This window comes from Epinephelus lanceolatus, chromosome 7 (genome assembly GCF_041903045.1).
Source record: "Epinephelus lanceolatus isolate andai-2023 chromosome 7, ASM4190304v1, whole genome shotgun sequence".
NCBI classification, from domain to species: domain Eukaryota; kingdom Metazoa; phylum Chordata; class Actinopteri; order Perciformes; family Serranidae; genus Epinephelus; species Epinephelus lanceolatus.
The window spans coordinates 20575676-20597887 of record NC_135740.1 but is presented as its reverse complement, the minus strand read 5'-3'; the positions used below and the strand labels follow the sequence as shown (position 1 = coordinate 20597887).

General features: G+C 41.7%; 1 protein-coding gene across 2 annotated transcripts in view; it reads right to left on the bottom strand.

The window, feature by feature from the left end:
* Positions 1-567: 567 nt before the first annotated feature.
* The window catches only part of gabrb2a (gamma-aminobutyric acid type A receptor subunit beta2a), a 47973-nt gene continuing 26328 nt past the window's right edge, over positions 568-22212 (bottom strand). Inside the window, exons 5-10 of one of the 2 annotated variants that reach the window (XM_033632985.2) lie at positions 13770-13852; positions 7458-7595; positions 7035-7187; positions 4402-4646; positions 3791-3931; positions 568-2656 (exon numbers count right to left, since the gene is read on the bottom strand). In XM_033632985.2, coding sequence (XP_033488876.1) covers positions 2300-2656; positions 3791-3931; positions 4402-4646; positions 7035-7187; positions 7458-7595; positions 13770-13852 — 1117 coding nt within the window. In that variant the 3' untranslated portion in view covers positions 568-2299. The remainder of the gene's footprint in view (positions 2657-3790; positions 3932-4401; positions 4647-7034; positions 7188-7457; positions 7596-13769; positions 13853-22212) is intronic. The other variant, XM_033632986.2, reaches the window with a different exon arrangement.

The following is a 22212-nucleotide window of genomic DNA, read 5'->3' as shown; positions in this document are numbered from 1 at the left end:
TCCATTTAAGGGCTGTAACAGTGGTCAGGTCAGGAATAAAGTGCAGTGCAGAGTGGAGTGGGTTTGCTGAGTGAGGGGAGGATGCAGGGAGAGGTCGAGGCATGGATGGATGAATGGATGGCTCTCTTTCTTGCCCTTTATTTTCTTTCTCTTCCTGTCTTTTTTTTTTTTTTGTAGCAGGCGCTTTGGCCCCTGCAGCCAGCGGGACACAGTTGAGTCCACAGAGTGCCTCCATATCTATGGCTCTCTGCGTTAATGTCCCCTGAGGCCAGGGCTGGCGCTCGGCCCTGCTCAGACCCCAGCCGAGCCCATCTCAGCCCAGACCACCACCGCGGCCTCTCGCTCTGCCTCCCCATCCATTATGCAGCCAAGAGTCCCCAGCTGCAGCCTCACATCTTTCTATTCACCCCTACATTTGCTTCTCTCGCTTGCCCACTCACTCCCCGTGCCGGGCTTAGTTGTTCACTAACTCATTCAGACACTCAATCAGCCATGAGCTCCGACAGTCAGTCATCATGAACAGCCGCACATTCATCCTGAACACATAAAACCGCCACCCGTGTACTCTGTTATTGAAGTGATAGACTGAATTGAGTTTTAATTGAATTTAGATACATCTTCATAATTGCTGACAATCATTACACAAGATATTTACAGTCATTATGAAATATTACAATTGGAATTTACAGAAACTTTGTACAAAATATGCCTGACTTCAATGCCTGGATAGTGGGGTCCTTGTTTAGTCATTTCTGGAGAACAAAACATTGACCCAAAAGTCACTGGTGTCTGGAAGTGCTTTAGTTTCAGCAAGTAGATGCTTTTAGAGTCCATTAAAAAGAAAGAAAAGAGAGAAAAGTCCAAAAAGTACAGAGTCAGCAAAGTTGTGAATTGTGTTTTTCTTTTTCCTCAGTTAAATTGCTCTTTTCTTTTTTTTCTTTTTTTTTTTGACTGAATGGAACATTTGATCTGTAATTCAACTGCAAAAACAACAACAGAGACCCATTTAAATAGAATAAATCCATAATATTTACACAATAATGTGAGTATTGATTTATAAAAATGAATCATCTCTTTTTCTTTAAACATGATTTATGTTTATCTACAGTTTTTCAAAACAGAAACCTAATCACAATGAAACGCATCATACTTCTATCATTCAATTCTACTGGTAATGATGATTGTGGATTGCCATATTTATGCAGCAACTCTGGTTGCAATGAAACTCAGCTCATCTATCAGCAAAGTTCTTACACCAGCTTAAGTCGTGTTAAAGCCATTCTCCGCCTCTGAAGCTCCTCACCCGATGGCAGAAAGTAAGGAGGAGTCAAATGTTCTCTTTAAAAAAATAACACGTGGTGAAATGGACTTGATTCTGTCAGCACAGCAAAAGCGAAACAAAAAACTTGGCCGAAGCGTCACTGTCCAACAGTCCCGCTCTTTCACTGGATGATATGAGACCTTCAACAACTGAGGAAGCTTTTCCTGCTCAGCATTGGCACCATTAAAGCCCCACAGGGATGTCCAGAGAAAAGAGCGCCCCCCCCCCCCCCCCCCCCCCCCCCCGCTGTCCACCTGTTGTCATCCAGCGATGCTCAAAACATCCACACTCAGGTGGGCCGTGCTAAACCAAAGCTGCAAAATGGTAACTGACAGACTAACCTCAACTAGTGAAACTAAAATGCTTTGCGCTCCATCATCATCATGACTGAGATGCAAATGAAATCAAACATAAGCATGCTTTTAAAGGATGTTTTTGATATACAGTAATTATAGGAAAATAGACTATCAAGGATGACTCCTTTAAAATCATTTATAAAGCTTTCCTGGATGCAGACAGCTCGGCTACGAAGTAAATAGATACTAAACAAAACAAATCCTTAAAGTATATGCAAACACAAGCATAAATATTTGATCCACAGAGAGTAAGCTACGAATGACAAATATTAGTGATATATTGAAATTCTGGAACAGGCACCGTTTCTGTCTTTTTAAAACTCGCTCTTCTTTTTCGAGTGTTTGTCAGTCGTTTTTAAGGTGTTTCCCAAATCCTAAAAGAGTCACTGCTGACTGAAGTGTTGGGTGCTGCTGCAGTCCATCCAAAAGTCTTTGCATTCTCTCCACTTTTTCTAAAATGAACCAGCTAAAAAAAAGTTGGTGCACTGTTTATCTCTCATTCTCTCTCTCACACACATCACCTCTCTCTCTTGATTTCTCTCATCTTCCCTAACCCCCTTCCCCCATCCCCCCCCTCTTCTTTTCATGCCCGCCACAAGCTGGCCACGGGACGCCGCCGGGTTTAATGGACGTAGTAGAGCCAGTAGACGACGTTGAAGAAGGAGAAGACGGTGGGGAAGATCATCCTGGACCACTTATCGATAGAGTTCACGTCGGACAGGTCTGGGATATTCACCTTGAGCTGGGAGGCCCGTCTCCGTAGGCGTGACTTCTTCTGGGCGTGGCGCTCCAAGGCGCTATGGCCATAGTTCTGGCGGGCCATGGCTGCCCTGCGGTACTGCAGTGTCGAGGTATCATAGGCCAGCATGGTGTTGCGGGGGTCTCCGGGTGCTCCCAGGCCCCGGGACAGATCCCCGCCACCACCCATCTCGTTCTTCATCTCCAGGGTGCTGAACAGGATGTTGTCGTCGGGAGTCATCTGTGTGAGGGTGTAAAAACAGGTGGAGCCATGAGAAGTTACTGCCAAGGGGAAATCTAAAAGTGTTTTTAAGTCTAATCTAAGTCTATTAATATTATCATTAGCTACAATGATCATTAAGTCATTCACTGTGTGAAAAATACTGATGAGGTGCTAGAATGGGTAATGCAAATGAGTCAAAAATTGTGTTACTTACAGTGAATAAAAATTTAAAGCACTTTAAAAGCACTAAGAAAATTATTGATCATCTGTCAATCAATATCTGAGTGATAATACGACCACAAGACTATGAGGTAACATTCCTGGAAGAGCACAACGCACTCCACAAACTAATTCTCATGGAGAAATCTTCATTGTCATCTCAGAATTTCAACCAGAGTGTGGTTAAAATTCTGTCGATTCACAAGACAAACTGAATAAAAAAAGAGAAAAGCAAAGGAAAAAAATGTGACAGGAGAAGGTTGAGAGAAATAGTAAGGACTTTGCAAAGATGGAGGAGAGGCTAAAAAGGTTCAGGGGGCAGGTCAGGAAAGACGTTGTGGGAAGTGAATTCGGATCAACATTTCTTCATCCATAGCCTGACTTCTGAGGAAAAACGTCCCTAGAATCCAATCCTGTCCCGCTGTAAATGGAGCTTGTTGTGTTTTGTTGCTTTTTTTTTTTTTTGTATAACTCACTTTGAAAGCGAAGCCACTTAGTTGGCACTATTCATCAAACTGCAAATGATCTCTTTCTCTTATCTGGCGATATTTTTTTGTTCAATTGCTTCACTTAGTCTTACAAGAGTTATGAATTTTGAGATTGTACAGTATTTGTATCTGAATGATATTGTAAGAGAAGCTACTGATGTTTTCTTCTCTCTTGCCGTATTTGTCATTTCCCATCAATTTAGATGTACAGCCCAAGATTAAATTAATGCCTGCAGAAATCAAACTGCTGAGCCATGTTTGTCAGGAAAATGCATGAAGAGCAAACCAAGAGAGGGAAAAAACACAATGGTGGGAGTGATGATCAAAGTTGCCTTAAAAATCTATAGAAATCAAAGAAATGCACAAAAACTACAGCATTTTCCTCTGATCTGGGTTGATTCAGATTGATGACATTGTTAGTTTTGACTTTCAAAACCTCCAGTACCTTATTTCTTTGCTCGCCTAGTCCTAATGCGGCATCGTCCACAAAGATGGGATCCCACATCGAGTCATATGCGTCAATTTCCCTCTGTTTCATTCTGGCATACAGAGCATCATCTCTCTGAACTACATTTCCCACCAGCCACTGCAAGCATACAAAATCAGCACTGTTACTTAGGGGAAATCGTAGCTTGCCACACTCAGAAGGAAAGGGTGTTTTATTTTTTATGTTGCTGTTGTTCCTGCTAACGTTAGCAGCTGAATAAAATTTAAAGGGAAGGCTTTGGCACCACAGCCAGAGATTCTTTTTTTTCCAAGGCGCCTTGCCCTTTGAGAGACACAGAAATATGGAGATAAAGCATAACCCAATCATTGCTTCTGCATTCACTCTTTCAGATCCTAGTCTGAGTCATAAAGTTGATACACAAAGCTAAACCAGTGAGAAACGGAGAGCTAGAGCAGGAGTAAAGAGTGCTGGTAAAGGACATCAAGCATTGATCACAGCATCACATTGACCTTGACAGGAGAAGAAGTCATTTGCTCCCACATAAACAAACACACACACATTAACCGACAGCACAGATACCTGTAGAGGAAGTTTGCCTGCACATGTACCTTGTTGGGGTCAGGTCTCAGCTTCTCATTATTGGCCGTGGCTGCTTTCTCGGCCGCCTTCTTCTGCCGCTGGGGGCCCTGGCCAAAGAAGATGTAGTTGACGAAGGCGTACTCCAGCAGGGCCAGGAAGACGAACACGAAGCAGCCCATCAGGTACATGTCAATAGCCTTCACGTAGGGGATCTTTGGGAGTGTCTCTCGCAAGTGGGTGTTGATGGTGGTCATGGTCAGCACCGTAGTGATCCCTGGATACCACAGGTCACACGTTTAGAAAGAAAGTGAAGTCATTTTTACCATGATCTGTACAGTAAAAAAAAAATAAGGTGGTAAAGACGACAAAAGTGTTGTGTTAGATTTTTAGCCATGCTTGCTGCATGGCTCTAGGTAAGGTCAATCTGTTGGTGCAACGCTTTGGTCCAGACTGGAATATCTCAACAACAACAACTGTGTGGATTAAGATGAATTAATTTTGTACAGACATTCATTGTCCCCAGAACACTTATCCTACTGACTTTGGCGATCTCCTGACTTTTCATCTAACATCACCAGCAGGTTGACATTTGTGGTTTTGAGTGTTGGTTGGATGGCCATGAAATGTAGTGCAAACATGGTGAAACTTGGTGATTCATTAACTTTTTATCAAACTGTCAGGTCACAGTTTTAATTTGTCCAATACCTAATGTCCCAGCTCGTCAAATACAGACGCTTGGTCAGTGGTCCTACATGTCAAACTATAATGCTCTATGTACCCCCCTCCAGCTTCAGTTTTAGACGCACTTTCTCTCTCTATATATGAGACGGCAGTGTTTCAGAGCATCAAAAAGTGCAGTTGTCCAGTGCATCTTATACCACTGCTAAAGAGTGCCCTGGTGTGTCGGTATCTGACACTGAGGGCCACTGACCAATGTTGGTAAACGACAGGTTAAGAATACGACCAGGGTAAAAGACCAGCAAAACTAAAGACATTCCCATCAGCCTCAGCTGTACTTTGCTAGCACACTAAACTATGACAAACACAGTAAACATTAGCATATTAGCATGTTCAGTTTCAGTGTCCGAAATCTGACTTTTTCACCTCACTATTCAGTAAACTGTTTCCAGTATGGAGTGGTGCAGGTATGATACCCGGAAGTTAGCATTGCCCTGGTTCCCTCGACAAAAAGCTTTTGGTATTTTTCCCTTGTGTTTTTCCCTTGTGCTTTAAAACTCACAAATTAGCTATTAACTGATGTATTTTATGTCATAGAACAAAACGTGAAAGTCTCTTAAGCTTGTCTAAACCACAGACCTTATTTCAGGCATGTAACCAAAAACCCATACCCATAAAAAACCCATTGCCTGCAATACGAGGTAACTTTAAGTGCTAAAATGCTAACTCATTCTCTGGTTGTAGGACTCATTCCTGCACTGCTCTTCAAAGTAAGCAGTGACTGAACAAAGGTGTCTCTTTTTTTGGAGTTGCTGAACATCAAAATAACTGAGATCAGGTGCTCATCTTCACAGAACATGAGTATGTGCTCGTGAACATGAGCATTCATGTTTATCATGTACATTTTATAGCATGTATTTATAGCAAACAGACAGGCGTGAAATAATGTGAACCCATATGGATAAAAGGATCCCTGGAAACCTCCTGAGACTGAAACTGTGTGTGAGTAAGTGTGTGTTTCACGAGGTTTATATCTAATCACGTATTCAAATGGCCACGGAACAAACTGTAGGCTATATAAACGCACACTGTAAACATCTGCTATTAGTCACAGCACAATTCACCTGTTTTTTTTTTTTTTTGACATACACACACTGTGTTTGATACATTAGTCATCTGCATGCACAATCTGCATTTGGTCAGATTCACACGTATTATAAATAACCCAGCAGCCAGCAGTGTCACTGTAGCTCGTCTCTCATTGGCTGCGTTGGCTTGCTGCACATTCTCAGGACACAGAGAGGAGGCAGATCTTTAAATTACGTTACCCTCTGAACGCACCGTCTGGGGCTCCAACCTGCATGTGTCCCACTCCAGAAAACAAATGGTGTGTGACAAGAACGACACACATAAAGCTCAAAGCCATCTCCTCTGCTGCTCTGACCTGTCATACCCAAGTTTAGCACTAAAGGGAGGTTTCATTTCAGCATCACCTGTGGTTTGACATTGGTGTAAAAATATTCAAATGCGTAAGGTGCATTTAAGCAAATGTTGCCACCTTTCACTCAGCTGTACAGTAATTTAGCTGTGATCTGGCTCTGATAAGCTGAGATCTCCGACCAATGAGAGGCTCCGATAGACAGACAGACAGAGAGAAAGACAGCACGCTTCAAGGTCGAGCTGCAGCGCATCTCGCTCTGCATGAGTCATGCATATAGTCATCTCTGAACAACAGACATTTAGCCAGGCAGCCTATCACACACTGCTATCACTCACATGCTTAGAGCTAATGAGGAATAAAGTAAACGCTGGGAAAATAACAGGTCAAAACAGAGATCAGGCAGACGCAGTAACGTACAGATCTAAAGCAAGTCTTAATGTTAAAGGCTCAATGTATGTTAAACGGCTCTTTTTATGCTCTCTTATCATTTAGCTTTGGGTTATTTCTCAGGGTCACTGTTCAGCGGTGGCGAGGCAATCCTACCCAGGGCCACTCTGGCAGCCGAGGCGTCGTAGTTGATCCAGAAGGAGACCCAGGAAAGGATGGTAATCAGGATGGAAGGCATGTATGTCTGCAGGATGAAGTAACCAATGTTCCTCTTCAGTTTGAAGCTGAGGGACAGGCGGGGGTAGGAACCTGAAGGAGGCACAGGGAGAGAGGAAGTGGGATGGAAATAGATTTTCCTCAATGACGCTCACTAAAAGCTATATTTTCCTTGACACCTGGGAGCCAGCCACATCTGACTTTTTTATTGTGTGTGTGGATTTTAATATTAAAGATTAAACAAAGGAGTGTTTTTAATTTAAAGTAATTGTCCTTTTTCCGAAATAACCTGTTTTCAGCTCAAGTGCACGAGGAAACCTGCTCCTGCAAAGGACCAAAGCTAAAGTTGAGTGCTGTACCTACCTGTAGAGAAGACCACGTTCTTAGAGATGAGTTTATAGTCCACAATAGAGAACTGTGGCAGCTCTATTCTGTCAACCCCGGACACAGCGCCATCTCCACCTCGCCAGTAAAACTCAATATCATCTGTGGTGTAGCCATCTGCAGAGACACCAAACAGAAACATTACCATCATCCGGTCATGGTTTAGAATATACATAATCTAGTGTAGAAATGTTGATAGTCAGTGTCAGTGGTTTTGTGTGTTTCATGTTTCATTCACATGGAATCAGGGAGACAGCAGGTGCAAACCGGATTTTAATTTAGTGGAAAAGAGCAGGACGGTGAAGTTGGCAGCTAGCAGAGAATGTTGGCAACAGTAACAAGTTGAATTATTTGAACTTTTTTGCCATCGTCACATGCATCTTAACATAAGGTAAAAACATGGGTTATCTGCAATTATTAGACATTACTAGAAAATTACATGAAATAATAAACACAATATAAATTTCTTTAATATATCTTATTCAATTCTCTGTAAACAATAGGGCATCACAATCGCAACATATTGTCATGCATGTTTTGTTTTACTGTCCTGGGTCCATTTTGGACTTTTTGTTTGTTTTTCCTGTGCTGTTCAGAAGCTGTTTTCCACCTGCCGTCTACAGTTTTCCTGATTCCATGTAAATGCAGCTCATTCACTACAAATACCCCTCACCATTTTCTACAGCAGTAGTTCCCAACAAGTGGTTACAAAGTACATTTGAGGGGTCAGAAGACAATTAATAAGTATGGAAAATGGAAAAACAAAATAATTTTGGCTACATTAAATTGCGTTTATTTTGGGGGGTGTTTCTGACAGCCCATTAGCCCAAAAATACACCCGTTTCCCCAACACCTCCCTCACACACTCAATGGATAAGGGAAGTCCTTAATTTTGTCAAACAGGTGCATAATGAGGGGCTCCTTACGAGAGCTGGACTTTCCAGATGTTCCTGAATGAATTATCATCTATTTTACAGACAGGCAGTTGTCCGATTAACAACCATTATATTACGTTTTAGTATTTAGTGTAATATTTATTATCATGCACATATTTTCACATATTTTTATATTTTAATTTTACTACTATGTTGTTTTGTTCTTTGTGTTGTTCTGGTCACTGATTTGGTTTGTAGTATTTGTCTTGTCTTAGCCCTGTCTCGATTTGTCTTGTTCTTATTTTACTTACTACTTACTTTTTTGTTGTGTCAATATTGGACTGACCAAATATAAGTGTGCTTTCTTTCTGCTTTGTTGGGAAAATCTCAATAAACAGATTTGGGGAAAAAAGAAAAAAAAAAACACACCCATTGCTCCAAAATCCCATTACACTCTCCCTGCAGTTAGTCTCAGTTTCCCAGCAACATTTGAGACTACGTCACACCAGTGTTTGCCAACCCATTCCCATTTTTCCAGTGACATTTGTGCCACCAACCATGGAGGTTTAACGCCAAAACACGATCTTTTACTGATCATAGACAAGTGTTTTACGTTCCTGAACCTCACCACATTCACCAAATGTACAATGCAATGTAGTTTTTTTTTTTTTTTTTTTTTGGTTTCTGGTTGTCTAACTGCAGGGAGTGTGGTTTTTTTTTTTTGAGAAACAGGACTTCAGAGCAATGGATGTTTGTTTTTGGGATAATGGGCTGTTGGAGAAATAAGCTTTGGGTCCAGTGGGGCATTTTTTTGGATAACAGGGCGTCTGAATTTGGGCTGTCGTAACAATGGGTAGTCCCCCCTGTAAAGAGGTGTCAAAAGTTAACTTGGCTTTGTTTTAAAGTGCTACAAGCCAAAAGACTGAAAGTCGCTGCTCTACAGCATTCACACATTCTTAATTGGTTTACATTCATTTCAAAACACTGTGAAAACCAACATGACTCTTCAGATTTGTAATCCATTACATAAAACATTTCAGTAACTTTTGTTAGCTGTCAGAGACAAACTATAAATGCATGTTAACACAGTAGCAAGCAGGTCATTTTTAAAATCCTTTTTTGGTGGTGTGTTCAAGTGCTCACAGGAAGCACCAGAAACATCACTTGCATAGGTGTAAAGACCAAAGAGAAACATGGCTTATATGTGTTTTCTCTCTTTGATTTTCCAACAACAGCTCAAGAACACAATATCATTCAACAAACTCTCATATCTTTCATGGTGGAGCTTCCTTGAACACACCAACAAGGAAGAGTTTTCAATAAGACCTTTGTTCTCCTCATCACCAACAGAAACAAACAACATTCACAAATAAATGTAGCTACATATTCACTGTGTTTAGACCAACATGTGAAGCAGGTTTGTTTTCATAACGTACTCTTATGAACTTGAAACAATGACTGTAGCTGCAGGTAGGACATTGGTTTCAAATATATTTTTGTATGGTTTGGAGAATGACCCTTAAAGACAATGTTAAAATGTGAAAATGGATGTATGGTTGTCACTTAAAACTATAAACCTAAAGACTAATGTTAGGAGCAAAACATTCTACAATAGCAACCCACATGTTGCTGTATTTTAAAGCTACATACCACAGCAGAGAATTGGAGCATCATGTTTTTGTCGCACATGCATGCAAACCATTGCAGTTGCATTCGGGTGACTCCAGTGTTGCAGACTGTCTCAGACATAAACAGCGTCGCAGGGAAACAGGGAGCAGCCATCTCCGCTCTCCCTCACATTGCTCCCAGTTCTACTCTGTCTGCGTCACACTCAAAATAGAGGCAGTGACCTATTCAGGTGTGATGAATAATTAAACTGCAAGGCTTTGATTTTTAAAAATTAACACACAATTCTTTGTTGCTGTGACATTCAAGGTGAAGTTAGTCATGGTGCTCGCGTTGGGCTGTTATTGGTTGGACAGGCAGCTAACTTCACCCACAGGCCTTTTTCACAGCACAGTTTGGCTTGTCATAGTGAGGAAAGCACGGGTGTTGCTAACAATATCAACAATGACTGCTCCCCGCATGAACCTGCATGAACAACTCCAGGACCCTGAAACTGAGGCCTGAACCTCTGTTTACACCCGTGTATTTCCCACTGAGACACGTCAAAATGTCTGCTGTGAAGAAGTTAAAGGTGGAGTAGGTGAATCTGGAGAAAGATAGCTGAATGTTGAGTTTTGGGTTGGTGGTTGGTCGAGCTACCTGCCCAAAGTGTTGGTGTTTGACGACCTGGGAATGAGACTCAACAATCAACCATTTTCCTTCAGAATCGCCTACTACAAAAACAACAATGCTTTATGCTGTCTCTTTACAAATTCTGCCTTACTTATCCTGTCTGTGGCACTCACCATCCTACTAAAGATGTAAATCTTGCACAACAGGTCACAAATATATAGTTTTATTTTGAAAACAGGCTAAAAAATTATACACAGCCAGACACTGTAGCTTTTAGTGAATGTTACTCAAACAGGAGTAAATTCTGAGTTTGTCAGGGACTATTTTTAGCTGCGGATTAATCCACATTAGGTGCTCTAGTGAGTACTTACAGCAGCAGGAGGTGTGTGTGTGGGACTGACTCCATATAAAAACAAGTGTGTGTGTTCATGGTAATGAAGGAGCATGTCAGCTGGTGCACTGGTGTGGCTCACTGATGTCTTTTAGTAGTTTTTGAACAACGGTGGAGGTCTGTGACATATGAGGAACAAACTAGACAAACAATACTTGTTAATAGTATTTATTTAGTATTTATTTAGCACACAAGTATTTGCTTTGTAAGTCGAGTAATGGTGTCTTGAGCAGAGAATGAAATCACACTCCCTGTGTGTGTTGTAATCTGAGCTTCTCTTTTCTTTGTTGTGGTACACTGGCCGGCCACGTGTGTACATGTTAGTGCATGTGACTCCCTGTGTGTGTAATCACTAGCTAGCTAATCAGCAGTCACTCTGCACTGTGCTCAAATGGCAATAATCACTGACAACACTGTTCCAACCTAAAGTGGCTAAACAATGTAGTTGCAGAAGTGTTATGCCAACCTTTCGGCTCCTACACATGTTTATAACATTAGTTCTGTCAGCACTGTTGCCATTGTTGGCACAGTTCACACTGTTAGCACTGCTAGCTGCTGGATCAGCCACCTTCATGTTGAGAGCCATGTGCAGGCGATCTCGGCTCAGACTCTGAATCATAGATAGGCTCTGAATGTCAAGTACAGCTCCAGGGAAGACATTATTTGTAGGCCAACATGGAAGTTAGCATCGCCCTGGTTCCCTCATCAAAAAGCCTACCGGATTTTTCTATTGGGTTTTGGAATTTTAAGCTCTGTCACAAACAAACATTAATGATACTTGCACGTTCACAGATGAACACCTCTTTTATGAATTTTGAAGCCTAAAGGCACTTGGCAAAAGTGAAAAGCTGACATTAGGCTATAAACAAACTAAACCATGGTCACATGACTTTAACGTTGCTACTACAACAGGGCTGTAAAACCGGGTTCACTGCAGTCTTATTTAGCCACTTGTTAGCAACCGTCTTTTTTAAGATATGTAAAGGCGTTAAAATGTACAAACAGGGTATTTACTGACAGATTTTATGTCACAGAACAAAGCATGACAGTCTCTTAAGCTTGTGTTAACCGCTAACCTCATTTCAGACATTTAACCAAAAACACATTCAAAAACCTGTTGACTTTGAGACGAGGGAACTGAAAATGCTAACTCATTTTCGGGTTTTAGGATTCATTCCTGCACCACTCCACTATTGCCGGGGTGAAATAAAACACAGAATACACCCTGGTGCAGCTGTGGAGCACAGTGTGGTTGATACTGAAATTGATAGAGTAAGCTTTCCCTCCATGCCTTGTGCAGCCCCACGTCATCCCAATTAGGGCCCGAGTCCACCATGCTGCTGTTTTGATATGCAGCTCAGTTCAGTTCTGATCATCCATGACCCGCTGAGATCAGGAGGGTGTTTTGGAGAGGGAGGTTTTGGCACAAAGAATGGCGTAAGGGAGCATTTTATGGCGTGTACATAACTGGCCAGTCAGTTTGTAGCTCCATTAGTTCTGAATCATTGTCTCCGTTTGGAAAGATGTCAATGTATTACATCACTGCATTCATCCTGGGCTGTCATGTGAGAGAGATACTGCAGCAGAGGCTCTAAGATATGCATATGTATGTGGGTGTGTATCTGCATGTGTATGTATGCACTACAATAGATGTTGTATTGGAGAGGTAGAAATCAATTATTGCTCGGTGCAGTCCAGCGTGTGAGACCAGTGGTCAGAGCCACAGCAGTGAGCTACTGATGTATCAGGGGATCTGGGGTTTTAAGACTTGTGTCTGTTAAAAATGCATCAAGTTTATCAAGGGAAGTGAGAGTTCTCTGGGCTCATTAGTCTGAATAAAATAGCATGCTCTGGCATGAAGCGATTCCAACGTTAAAACCATTGCCAGTTAATCCATATGAGAGCAGATACTGCCTGGTGATCAAAACTGGAGCTGTGTGTGTGTGAGAGAGAGATGGAGTGTGTGTGTGCATTTTGTGTTGGGCTGCCTGAGAGAGGAGGAGGAGAAAAAAAGAGAGCATGAGTGATGGAGAGAGAGATAAAAAGGCTGGGAGAAAAAAAAAAGACGAGGATGAGACTGTGCAAAGAAAGGAGATGAGAAACGGAAAGAGAGAGTGATGAGGAGAGAGATGGCGAGCATAATGGGAGAGGAGCAGCGAGAGGCAGTTCTGACCCGCGCTGTTTTTGTGCTGCTTTAACGCTGCTGGCAATAGCGTGATCAAACCCGGGAAGACTGAGCCCTACACCACATCCCAGCCCCATAATCCTTTTCTCCGGGGACCCAGATAAAACACGCAGAGGACCTCGTCTTTCCCTCTAATGTTCCTCCACACTCCCTCCTTCCCTCGACTCAAGAACGCCAGATCACGTACAATTACAAACTCCATGTGAAATGAGCTCTTTGTACTGTACAAACATGGAGGCAGTTTTCGGGAGGAAGCTGCACATAACATCCACTATCAGCACACCCCTGAAACACTGGACCTAATCAGGCTCCTCCACGCCTTGGGAAGCCGCTGCAGTTGGAGTTGAATTAATTAGGCTGGATGTTATCAGTCAGTGAGCCATTAGTGATGTTCCTCTTCTTGATGCGTATCTCTTGATATCTCATCAGCCTTTCTCAGCATTTTACATGCAGTCTTATCAACCTTCCTTCTACCTTGCCACCACCGGGCTGGCAGACTGTTTTCAAACCAGATTTCAGAGCTGCATGTGTACGTGGGATCTGTTTAATTCTACGTCTACGTGTGGGCGTGAGAGCTGGTTGTCAGGGACAACGGTACTTACAGCTTTCAATCTCCAGGGTGCAGTTTTGCTCATCTAGAGGGTAGCGGCGCAGGTCCATCATGCAGGCTGCAGTTGTGGTGATCCTACACATAGAGAGTGGGATGGAAAATATAGTGTTTGTTAAAGAGCCGGCCGAGGCAGCCCAGTTCATTTCATTTGACCTTCAGTGCAGAGTACGATGTAGCGGAATGATGACAAATCCATATAACTGAGGAGCAGCTGATACAGAAACAGATGAACAAAAAAATCAAATGCTGTTTTAAAAAAATCAAAGAGTCACCCAAGCAGGGCTGGGTATTGTTTAAAAAATTACAACACCACTACCAACACTAGTACCAGGGGCGTAAATGTAGACAGTGCAGGCAGTGCAGTTGACAGGGGCACATGTGGTGGAGGGGCCCGACTGCCACCTGGAAATATGCTTGTGTTCAAAGAACTCACATTAAAACAAAAATGGTGCTATTTTCCATACATGCCCTAAATAAGGCAAACCCATCTCCATCATGGTGTTCTGGTTTTGTAAAACAGTATCAATCTATAACAAATTATAAACCTATTCTACATAAACTGTTTAAAAAACTATAATTTACCAATAAAAAACTATCAAGTTAAACAAATATTTTCTTTTGTAGATTTGTCTTATACAGATATGTAATGATGATTGCTGTGTAATATGTATGTTAATGTGTCCAATATCAAGTATCTGCAAGTGGATGTAACGTAAAAGCGGCAGTAAGACACACTGGGCTCTACTTTCCCGGCGCAGCGCAGGGTGGCGAACCCCGCGCAGAGCTATTTTCGAGCAGCACAACCCGAGGCGCGCTCAGTTTAGTAGTTTGGCAGACCGAGGTGCGCTGAGATGGGTGTGACGGCGCAGCAGGGGGAGGTGTCGACAGATCCAGCTTGGCGCAGTGACAGTTTCATGCCAAAAGGCTTCGCCGAAGGTGCACTAAAAGCTCGACAACTGAAACCACGTCTACTGTCAGCGCAGGGGGAGCGCAGCCGGTGTAAGCCGAAGTTTGGCTGACCGGCGGACAGTGCGCACACGTCACCAAAACCTCACAGGCAGGTTTCCAGAATATCAGGCACATTAACGATGCAATAAATACCCAAAAAACACTATTCAATGCAACTATCTTCAATCAGCACATAAATGTATCTCTATACCGACTCTCCCGTCACATCTGATGTCAGATCAAAGGGGATTGGCACCGTTTGGCACGTTTGGCACACATAATGGAAACCCAACCTGATTTGATTAACACAGCTGCAAACTAATGAGTTCACATCTCTCTCAGCCAACCACAAACAGCCACAGCATCAGATAGGGAGTATTTATTCAGCATCTGCCATCTTAGAAAAGTCAAAGAAAAGAAACAGAGTGAGACTGCGAGAGAGAAAGAGAGAGCGAGCGTGCACGAGAAAAACGCAACATTGATTTACAATTGTGGTGACCTCCTACCAGGTTACCTTTGCATCATCAGCCCGTGGAGGTCTGCTCGCAGTTCCGTATATTCGGACACTGCGAGCTTAGACCTCCTGGACCAAAACATCAGTTTCCTCCTGGGAGAAGTTTGGCTGTCTGATGCTGCTGCTCTCTTCTGCCATGGCGAATTGAGTAAACTCTCATTACGCCTTCGCGCGGCGCATTTATGGGCGAGGAGAGGGGCTCATTTGATTGGCGTGATGTGAATCGGCTGTGTAATGCTGCAGTCTATTGGTAGCCGGAACCGGGATTGATACCGTTTCCGGTCCGGAAAGGTACAAAAGAACACCCATTCTACCTGGAGGTCTCGTCATCAAACTCGGGCAAGGTCCAGGTAGACCGAGTCGGTAGACTTGATGTCACAACGAAGATGGCTGCGCACATTGTGAATGGTAAACAAAGTTATTTGTCCTCAATTTGTCCTCGTATATGCTATTTAATTAAGTGTGTGTGTTGTAAAAATCATACAAGTACTTTGCAATGGCATTTCTATTTCCACAGTTGATTTGTGTTGGAAAAAAAGTCTGTGCAAGCCCATTGTAGCCTAAAGTTGTTTGAACCAGCAAAGTCTCCGTTGCTCAGCAAACATGCAAGCAAAAACAAACTTACGGCATGCCGCCATGTTTTCCGGACTGTTGCAATGAAACGCTTTCAGATCAGACATGTCATACGGTCATATAAATCTGACAAGGAATGACCGGCCTAGATTGCCAAACGAATGTGGCATAAAACCCACTCCACGCCTTCTCTCCTCCCTCTTTCCGACTTGCGCCAGTAGGAGGGACGGAGGTGGGATAGAGGAGTAGCTGCGCCAGAGCGCACGGTGTGCCAAACTTACAAAATCTGCCTGGCCACACCCAGTTGGCAAAGTGCAGGTGCCTCTGCCGCGCCCAGTCTGCGAAACTAGAGCCCACTGTTGCTAAAAACTGTGTGTGTGTGTGTGTGTGTGTATGCTTCATAACTTGCAACTAGGGCGTAATAGGGCCCCTCATAATAGCGTGCACTGGGGCCCATTGTAACCACCTTATGCCACTGACTAGTATCTTTAAAGTAATACCAATAGCATGCCTTGGGGAAGAAGTTTTTTGTAGGCCAACACAGAAGTTAGTGTCACTCTGGTTCCCTTGTATTAATGCAGATTAATGCAGAAAATAAGCTCTGTGGCAATGATGATATTCACATGTTTTGTACAACAAGATAATCTTCACAAATTAATACCACTATTATATCTTTTTAAAGCCTAAATTCAATCATCAGAGGTAGAAAGCTAAAGTTAGGCTACAAAGGAAATACACCACAGTTGCGTGACTTCACATACCTACCACAATGAGGCTATAAAGCCGTGTTCGGCGCCAAGATATTGTGTAGTCTTACTTAGCCACTTGTTAGCAACCATCTTTTATAAGAAAAAAAAAAGCTTCAAAGTTCACAAGTGGGGTAATTACTGACACATTTTATGTTGTAGAACAAAATGTGAAAGTCTCTTAAGCTTGTGTTAACCACAGACCTTATTTCAGGCAAAAAACCCACTGATGACAGAACAGTCAGTACAAAAATGCTAATTCATTCCTGGAGCACTCAACACAATCCTTCAGTTGATAGCTTTTTTCAACTTCATTCGATCTCCATGACCCGAATGGAGTCACTCGGTTGTGTAAAATACCACCAGACAACACAGGTGTGTCGCCATACTTTCTCACGTTTTGGTGACGTGAACTGCCAGCTCCACTGCGCTCGACTTCACCACAGACTGTATGGGCTGCAGCTGTGGCAGTGGGACAATCACGTCGCATTAAATCAAAGAACCCTTGCAGTGATTGGCTGCGAGCAAAACCATACCAATATTATGTTTTTATGTAGGTATGGTTTGACTGGAGTGGTTCCAATACTATTTGGTACTGATACATCCTTGTAGAAGATTGTTGACAAAAAAATACAATAAATAACAATATAATGATCGGCCAGTCACTTTGCTCTCTCTGCTCTTTTAATTCCCTGTTTTAAGGCTCTCTAAAGAAACCTCCTACTCATCATTGCAACTATACAATATTCTTTTTTCCACCTTGTATGTTTAACCCCTTTTCTGTGCTCTCCACTGTGTCTCAGCTCCTGGTGTAGGCTTTTCTCTGAGCCTTGTTCATTGCTGGTTTGATGCCCCTTGATCATTTTATCCTATATTTTATTTGCAGTTTTGTAAGTTTAAAGTTAGCTTGGTAAATTAAGTCTAAATGCTGGATTATCAGAAATACTTTATTGATCCTGGGGGGAAATTAGGACACATTACACTTCCTCTTATAGTATATATAAGCATAGAGAAATTATAAGAGAACAGAAAATAATAAGTATATGGAAAGGACCTAAAAATATGTCTGTTATTAATATTATCATTATTATTATTGTTAATATGTGTAATACCAGCTGCTCTCATTGGACTGCCATGTATAAAAAAGGGTTGAAATTATAAATAAAAATCAATTTTTGTAGCAATCGATCAAATGAGAGAAACATTTCATAGCTCTTTAACACTTGAGCCATGTCCTATAAGTACATACTACAAACTCTTTATAAGCAGGTTTGAAGTATGCAGTGCGTTCACAGAAGTGCCACAGTACAATAATAGCTTGCACACAAAAAATGCTTGATTTTTAAGCGTACACTAATATCCCACAATGCAATGCAATTCATTTTTATTGAGAAATTTAATTGTCATCCATCAGTACATGTATTGTATCATTGCCAGTTAGTACAAAATGCTATTGAACATATATTTCTTGTAAAGTAAATGCAAAAACAAAATGAGTCCGTGCTGTAAACATTTCGTTCTGGAATGAGGACATAGCACTGGTTTTATTTATAAGTAGATAAAACAAGAACAGGGTTCAACCTCTGGTCACAAAATCCTGTCATAAAGAGCTGCCGAGTGTGAGCCAGCCGCATCCGACAGGTTCACTCAGAGCGACGCACTTCCTGTTTCACACACGACAAGTTGGCCAGAGCTGAGACGGGCTGGCACCCGGCTGTGCCAAACCCCCGAGGCTGTCTGAGGGAGACTGGACACACAATATAACTACAGGGACTAAATCTAGCATCCTAGACTAGTTAGACAACCTCCCCCCCTCCACACACACACACACACACACACACACACACTGATTGATATAAGATGATAGCATCATGCGACCATTAACAATAATAGCAGCCTGTGGGAGAATTCCCAGTATAGGTTGGCGTATTTGCCATGACCTTGGGTTTTCCTTGTCATAGCAGGTTACTATCAAGTTATCAATTTATTGCTTTAGCGGTCCATTCATTCATAGTTGACAATGGGAATAGTCTGTGAGAGCTGTGAGTAGATTACATTGAAATGAGCTGGTAAAATTAGATTTTACGGGCTTATTATTGTCTGTTATTGCTTCCACATGCAACATCTTCTTAATTTGTGTGAAAGAAATCAGCCAGGAAATTATAATGTGTTTCTAGTTTCTTTTTTTTTTAGTATGGGAATTTTGTAGTCTTGATTGAAGATACTGAGACTCAATTCTAAAAATGACTGAAAATGTTTCGTAGTGATGGCCAGATGGAGCCGCTTAAAATCTTACACCAAAACCAAAAGCCACTCAATTTCAGGAATTCTATTATGGTGCTGTTGTAGTAGTAAAAAGATTAGCTAAAAAAAAACTAAAAAATAAATGAATAACACACTGATATTTTGTTTTGCATTAAATTTCTGTTAATTTTCCATTTGTTTAACAGTTAATGTTACTAATCATCTGATGTACATAGACACAGTTAACATTTTAGTTCTGTAATAATGTTTATGTATCAATACATGTCAGATGATTCATTGTTCCTCAAAAAGGCTGATTGTCCTTTTCCTTAAAAAGACTAATATATGGCTTTAATTTGAAGGGTTACATTGATTAAAAACAATTACTACAGTTTAAAAACATCACATAGTTGCCTCTCATACTGACATATGTTACATGAGAAGAGGGGTGGGGGGCCAGTGATTGTATCGGGCTGGCTGGGGCCCCCCTGGGCACCCCTTAGTGGCGCCCCTGTTAAGGCAACTAATAATAAAACTAATAAAGGGGCGGTGTGGATGAAATACTTAATTGAGGTATATGCCATTTTAGAATACTATATATATTAGGGTTGCAACAGTGAAGGATTTTCATGATACAATAACTGATGACCGAAAACAGGGATTTACGATAATGCAATGTACAGTTATACATCATTATTATTATTATTATTAGTAGTAGTAGTAGTAGTAAAACAGAGGGATATAATAATTTATTATATTTGACTTTATTATAATTGAAACTTGAAACCATTTTCTAAATCAAAGTGTGTAAATATACCCTAATACTTCAATTAAAAGCCTAGTCCCAATTAAACACCCAGCCCCTTTTTTGAGCCTGGTGTGGCTACACATTTTGACAAATATACGCCGGTCTCAATTAGACGCCTGGTCTGGTTGCTTAGCCTCATTTTTATAAAAGTAACATTCATATTAGTTTAAACAAACAGTTGATTATATTTCCTGATCTTTGCTGAACAGCAGTTTTGTGTGAAAGGAATTAAAGGCCTGTCCCAAATATAGGCCTGTTGATTCCAGTGACTTGAGCAAATAATAGCCCGGGCTATTAATTGAAGTTTTGCAGTATATATATATATATATATATATACTACACCCACAGATGTTAAAGGGATCGCTGTCATAATATAAAAAGGATGACAAAATCTTTGATGCCAGAATAATTTATGTTGTCTGATGTTATTATCGTCACATTGGTCGGTGAGATGGAGATTATTATATATATATACAGTACAGGCCAAAAGTTTGGACACACCTTCTCATTCAATGCGTTTTCTTTATTTTCATGACTATTTACATTGTAGATTCTCACTGAAGGCATCAAAACTATGAATGAACACATGTGGAGTTATGTACTTAACAAAAAAAGGTGAAATAACTGAAAACATGTTTTATATTCTAGTTTCTTCAAAATAGCCACCCTTTGCTCTGATTACTGCTTTGCACACTCTTGGCATTCTCTCCATGAGCTTCAAGAGGTAGTCACCTGAAATGGTTTTCCAACAGTCTTGAAGGAGTTCCCAGAGGTGTTTAGCACTTGTTGGCCCCTTTGCCTTCACTCTACGGTCCAGCTCACCCCAAACCATCTCGATTGGGTTCAGGTCCGGTGACTGTGGAGGCCAGGTCATCTGCCGCAGCACTCCATCACTCTCCTTCTTGGTCAAATAGCCCTTACACAGCCTGGAGGTGTGTTTGGGGTCATTGTCCTGTTGAAAAATAAATGATCGTCCAACTAAACGCAAACCGGATGGGATGGCATGTCGCTGCAGGATGCTGTGGTAGCCATGCTGGTTCAGTGTGCCTTCAATTTTGAATAAATCCCCAACAGTGTCACCAGCAAAACACCCCCACACCATCACACCTCCTCCTCCATGCTTCACAGTGGGAACCAGGCATGTGGAATCCATCCGTTCACCTTTTCTGCGTCTCACAAAGACACGGCGGTTGGAACCAAAGATCTCAAATTTGGACTCATCAGACCAAAGCACAGATTTCCACTGGTCTAATGTCCATTCCTTGTGTTTCTTGGCCCAAACAAATCTCTTCTGCTTGTTGCCTCTCCTTAGCAGTGGTTTCCTAGCAGCTATTTGACCATGAAGGCCTGATTCGCGCAGTCTCCTCTTAACAGTTGTTCTAGAGATGGGTCTGCTGCTAGAACTCTGTGTGGCATTCATCTGGTCTCTGATCTGAGCTGCTGTTAACTTGCGATTTCTGAGGCTGGTGACTCGGATGAACTTATCCTCAGAAGCAGAGGTGACTCTTGGTCTTCCTTTCCTGGGTCGGTCCTCATGTGTGCCAGTTTCGTTGTAGCGCTTGATGGTTTTTGCAACTCCACTTGGGGACACATTTAAAGTTTTTGCAATTTTCCGGACTGACTGACCTTCATTTCTTAAAGTAATGATGGCCACTTGTTTTTCTTTAGTTAGCTGATTGGTTCTTGCCATAATATGAATTTTAACAGTTGTCCAATAGGGCTGTCAGTTGTGTATTAACCTGACTTCTGCACAACACAACTGATGGTCCCAACCCCATTGATAAAGCAAGAAATTCCACTAATTAACCCTGATAAGGCACACCTGTGAAGTGGAAACCATTTCAGGTGACTACCTCTTGAAGCTCATGGAGAGAATGCCAAGAGTGTGCAAAGCAGTAATCAGAGCAGAGGGTGTCTATTTTGAAGAAACTAGAATATAAAACATGTTTTCAGTTATTTCACCTTTTTTTGTTAAGTACATAACTCCACATGTGTTCATTCATAGTTTTGATGCCTTCAGTGAGAATCTACAATGTAAATAGTCATGAAAATAAAGAAAACGCATTGAATGAGAAGGTGTGTCCAAACTTTTGGCCTGTACTGTATATATATTTCATTTCAAATTTTTTAAATATATAATTTTTATTTTGTGACTGTGCATATTCTAGAAACATTTCTTTACTGTTCTCTGCTCAGCATAAGAACTAAATCACAATATCCTTCCTCTCTTAACTTCATCATAACTACAAACTTATCTTGAAGAGTGCTTTGTCTTTAATAATTAAGAGCAAAAGTTTATTTGAAATCCGTCTACATAAGACTTGCAGCTCCCCTGGGCCCAGCTTGGCAAGTTTAGGATTTCATTTTTTGAGCTGTAGAGACGCGCAGTCTTTCTCTCTCCTTCACACACACTCAGGCTCTCTGTCTCGCTCTCTCTGCCTCCTTTTTCTTGCTCTCTGGGCTCTTATGTAAGAGCCAGTTAGCAGGGCCATGGTGCACTGGGGGATTAACACAGGAGTCTTATATCTGTCCTAGTTTACCCCTTTTATGGCCACAACTTACTGGGATGTTGTGCTCACCAGCCAGCCACTCATCACTCACC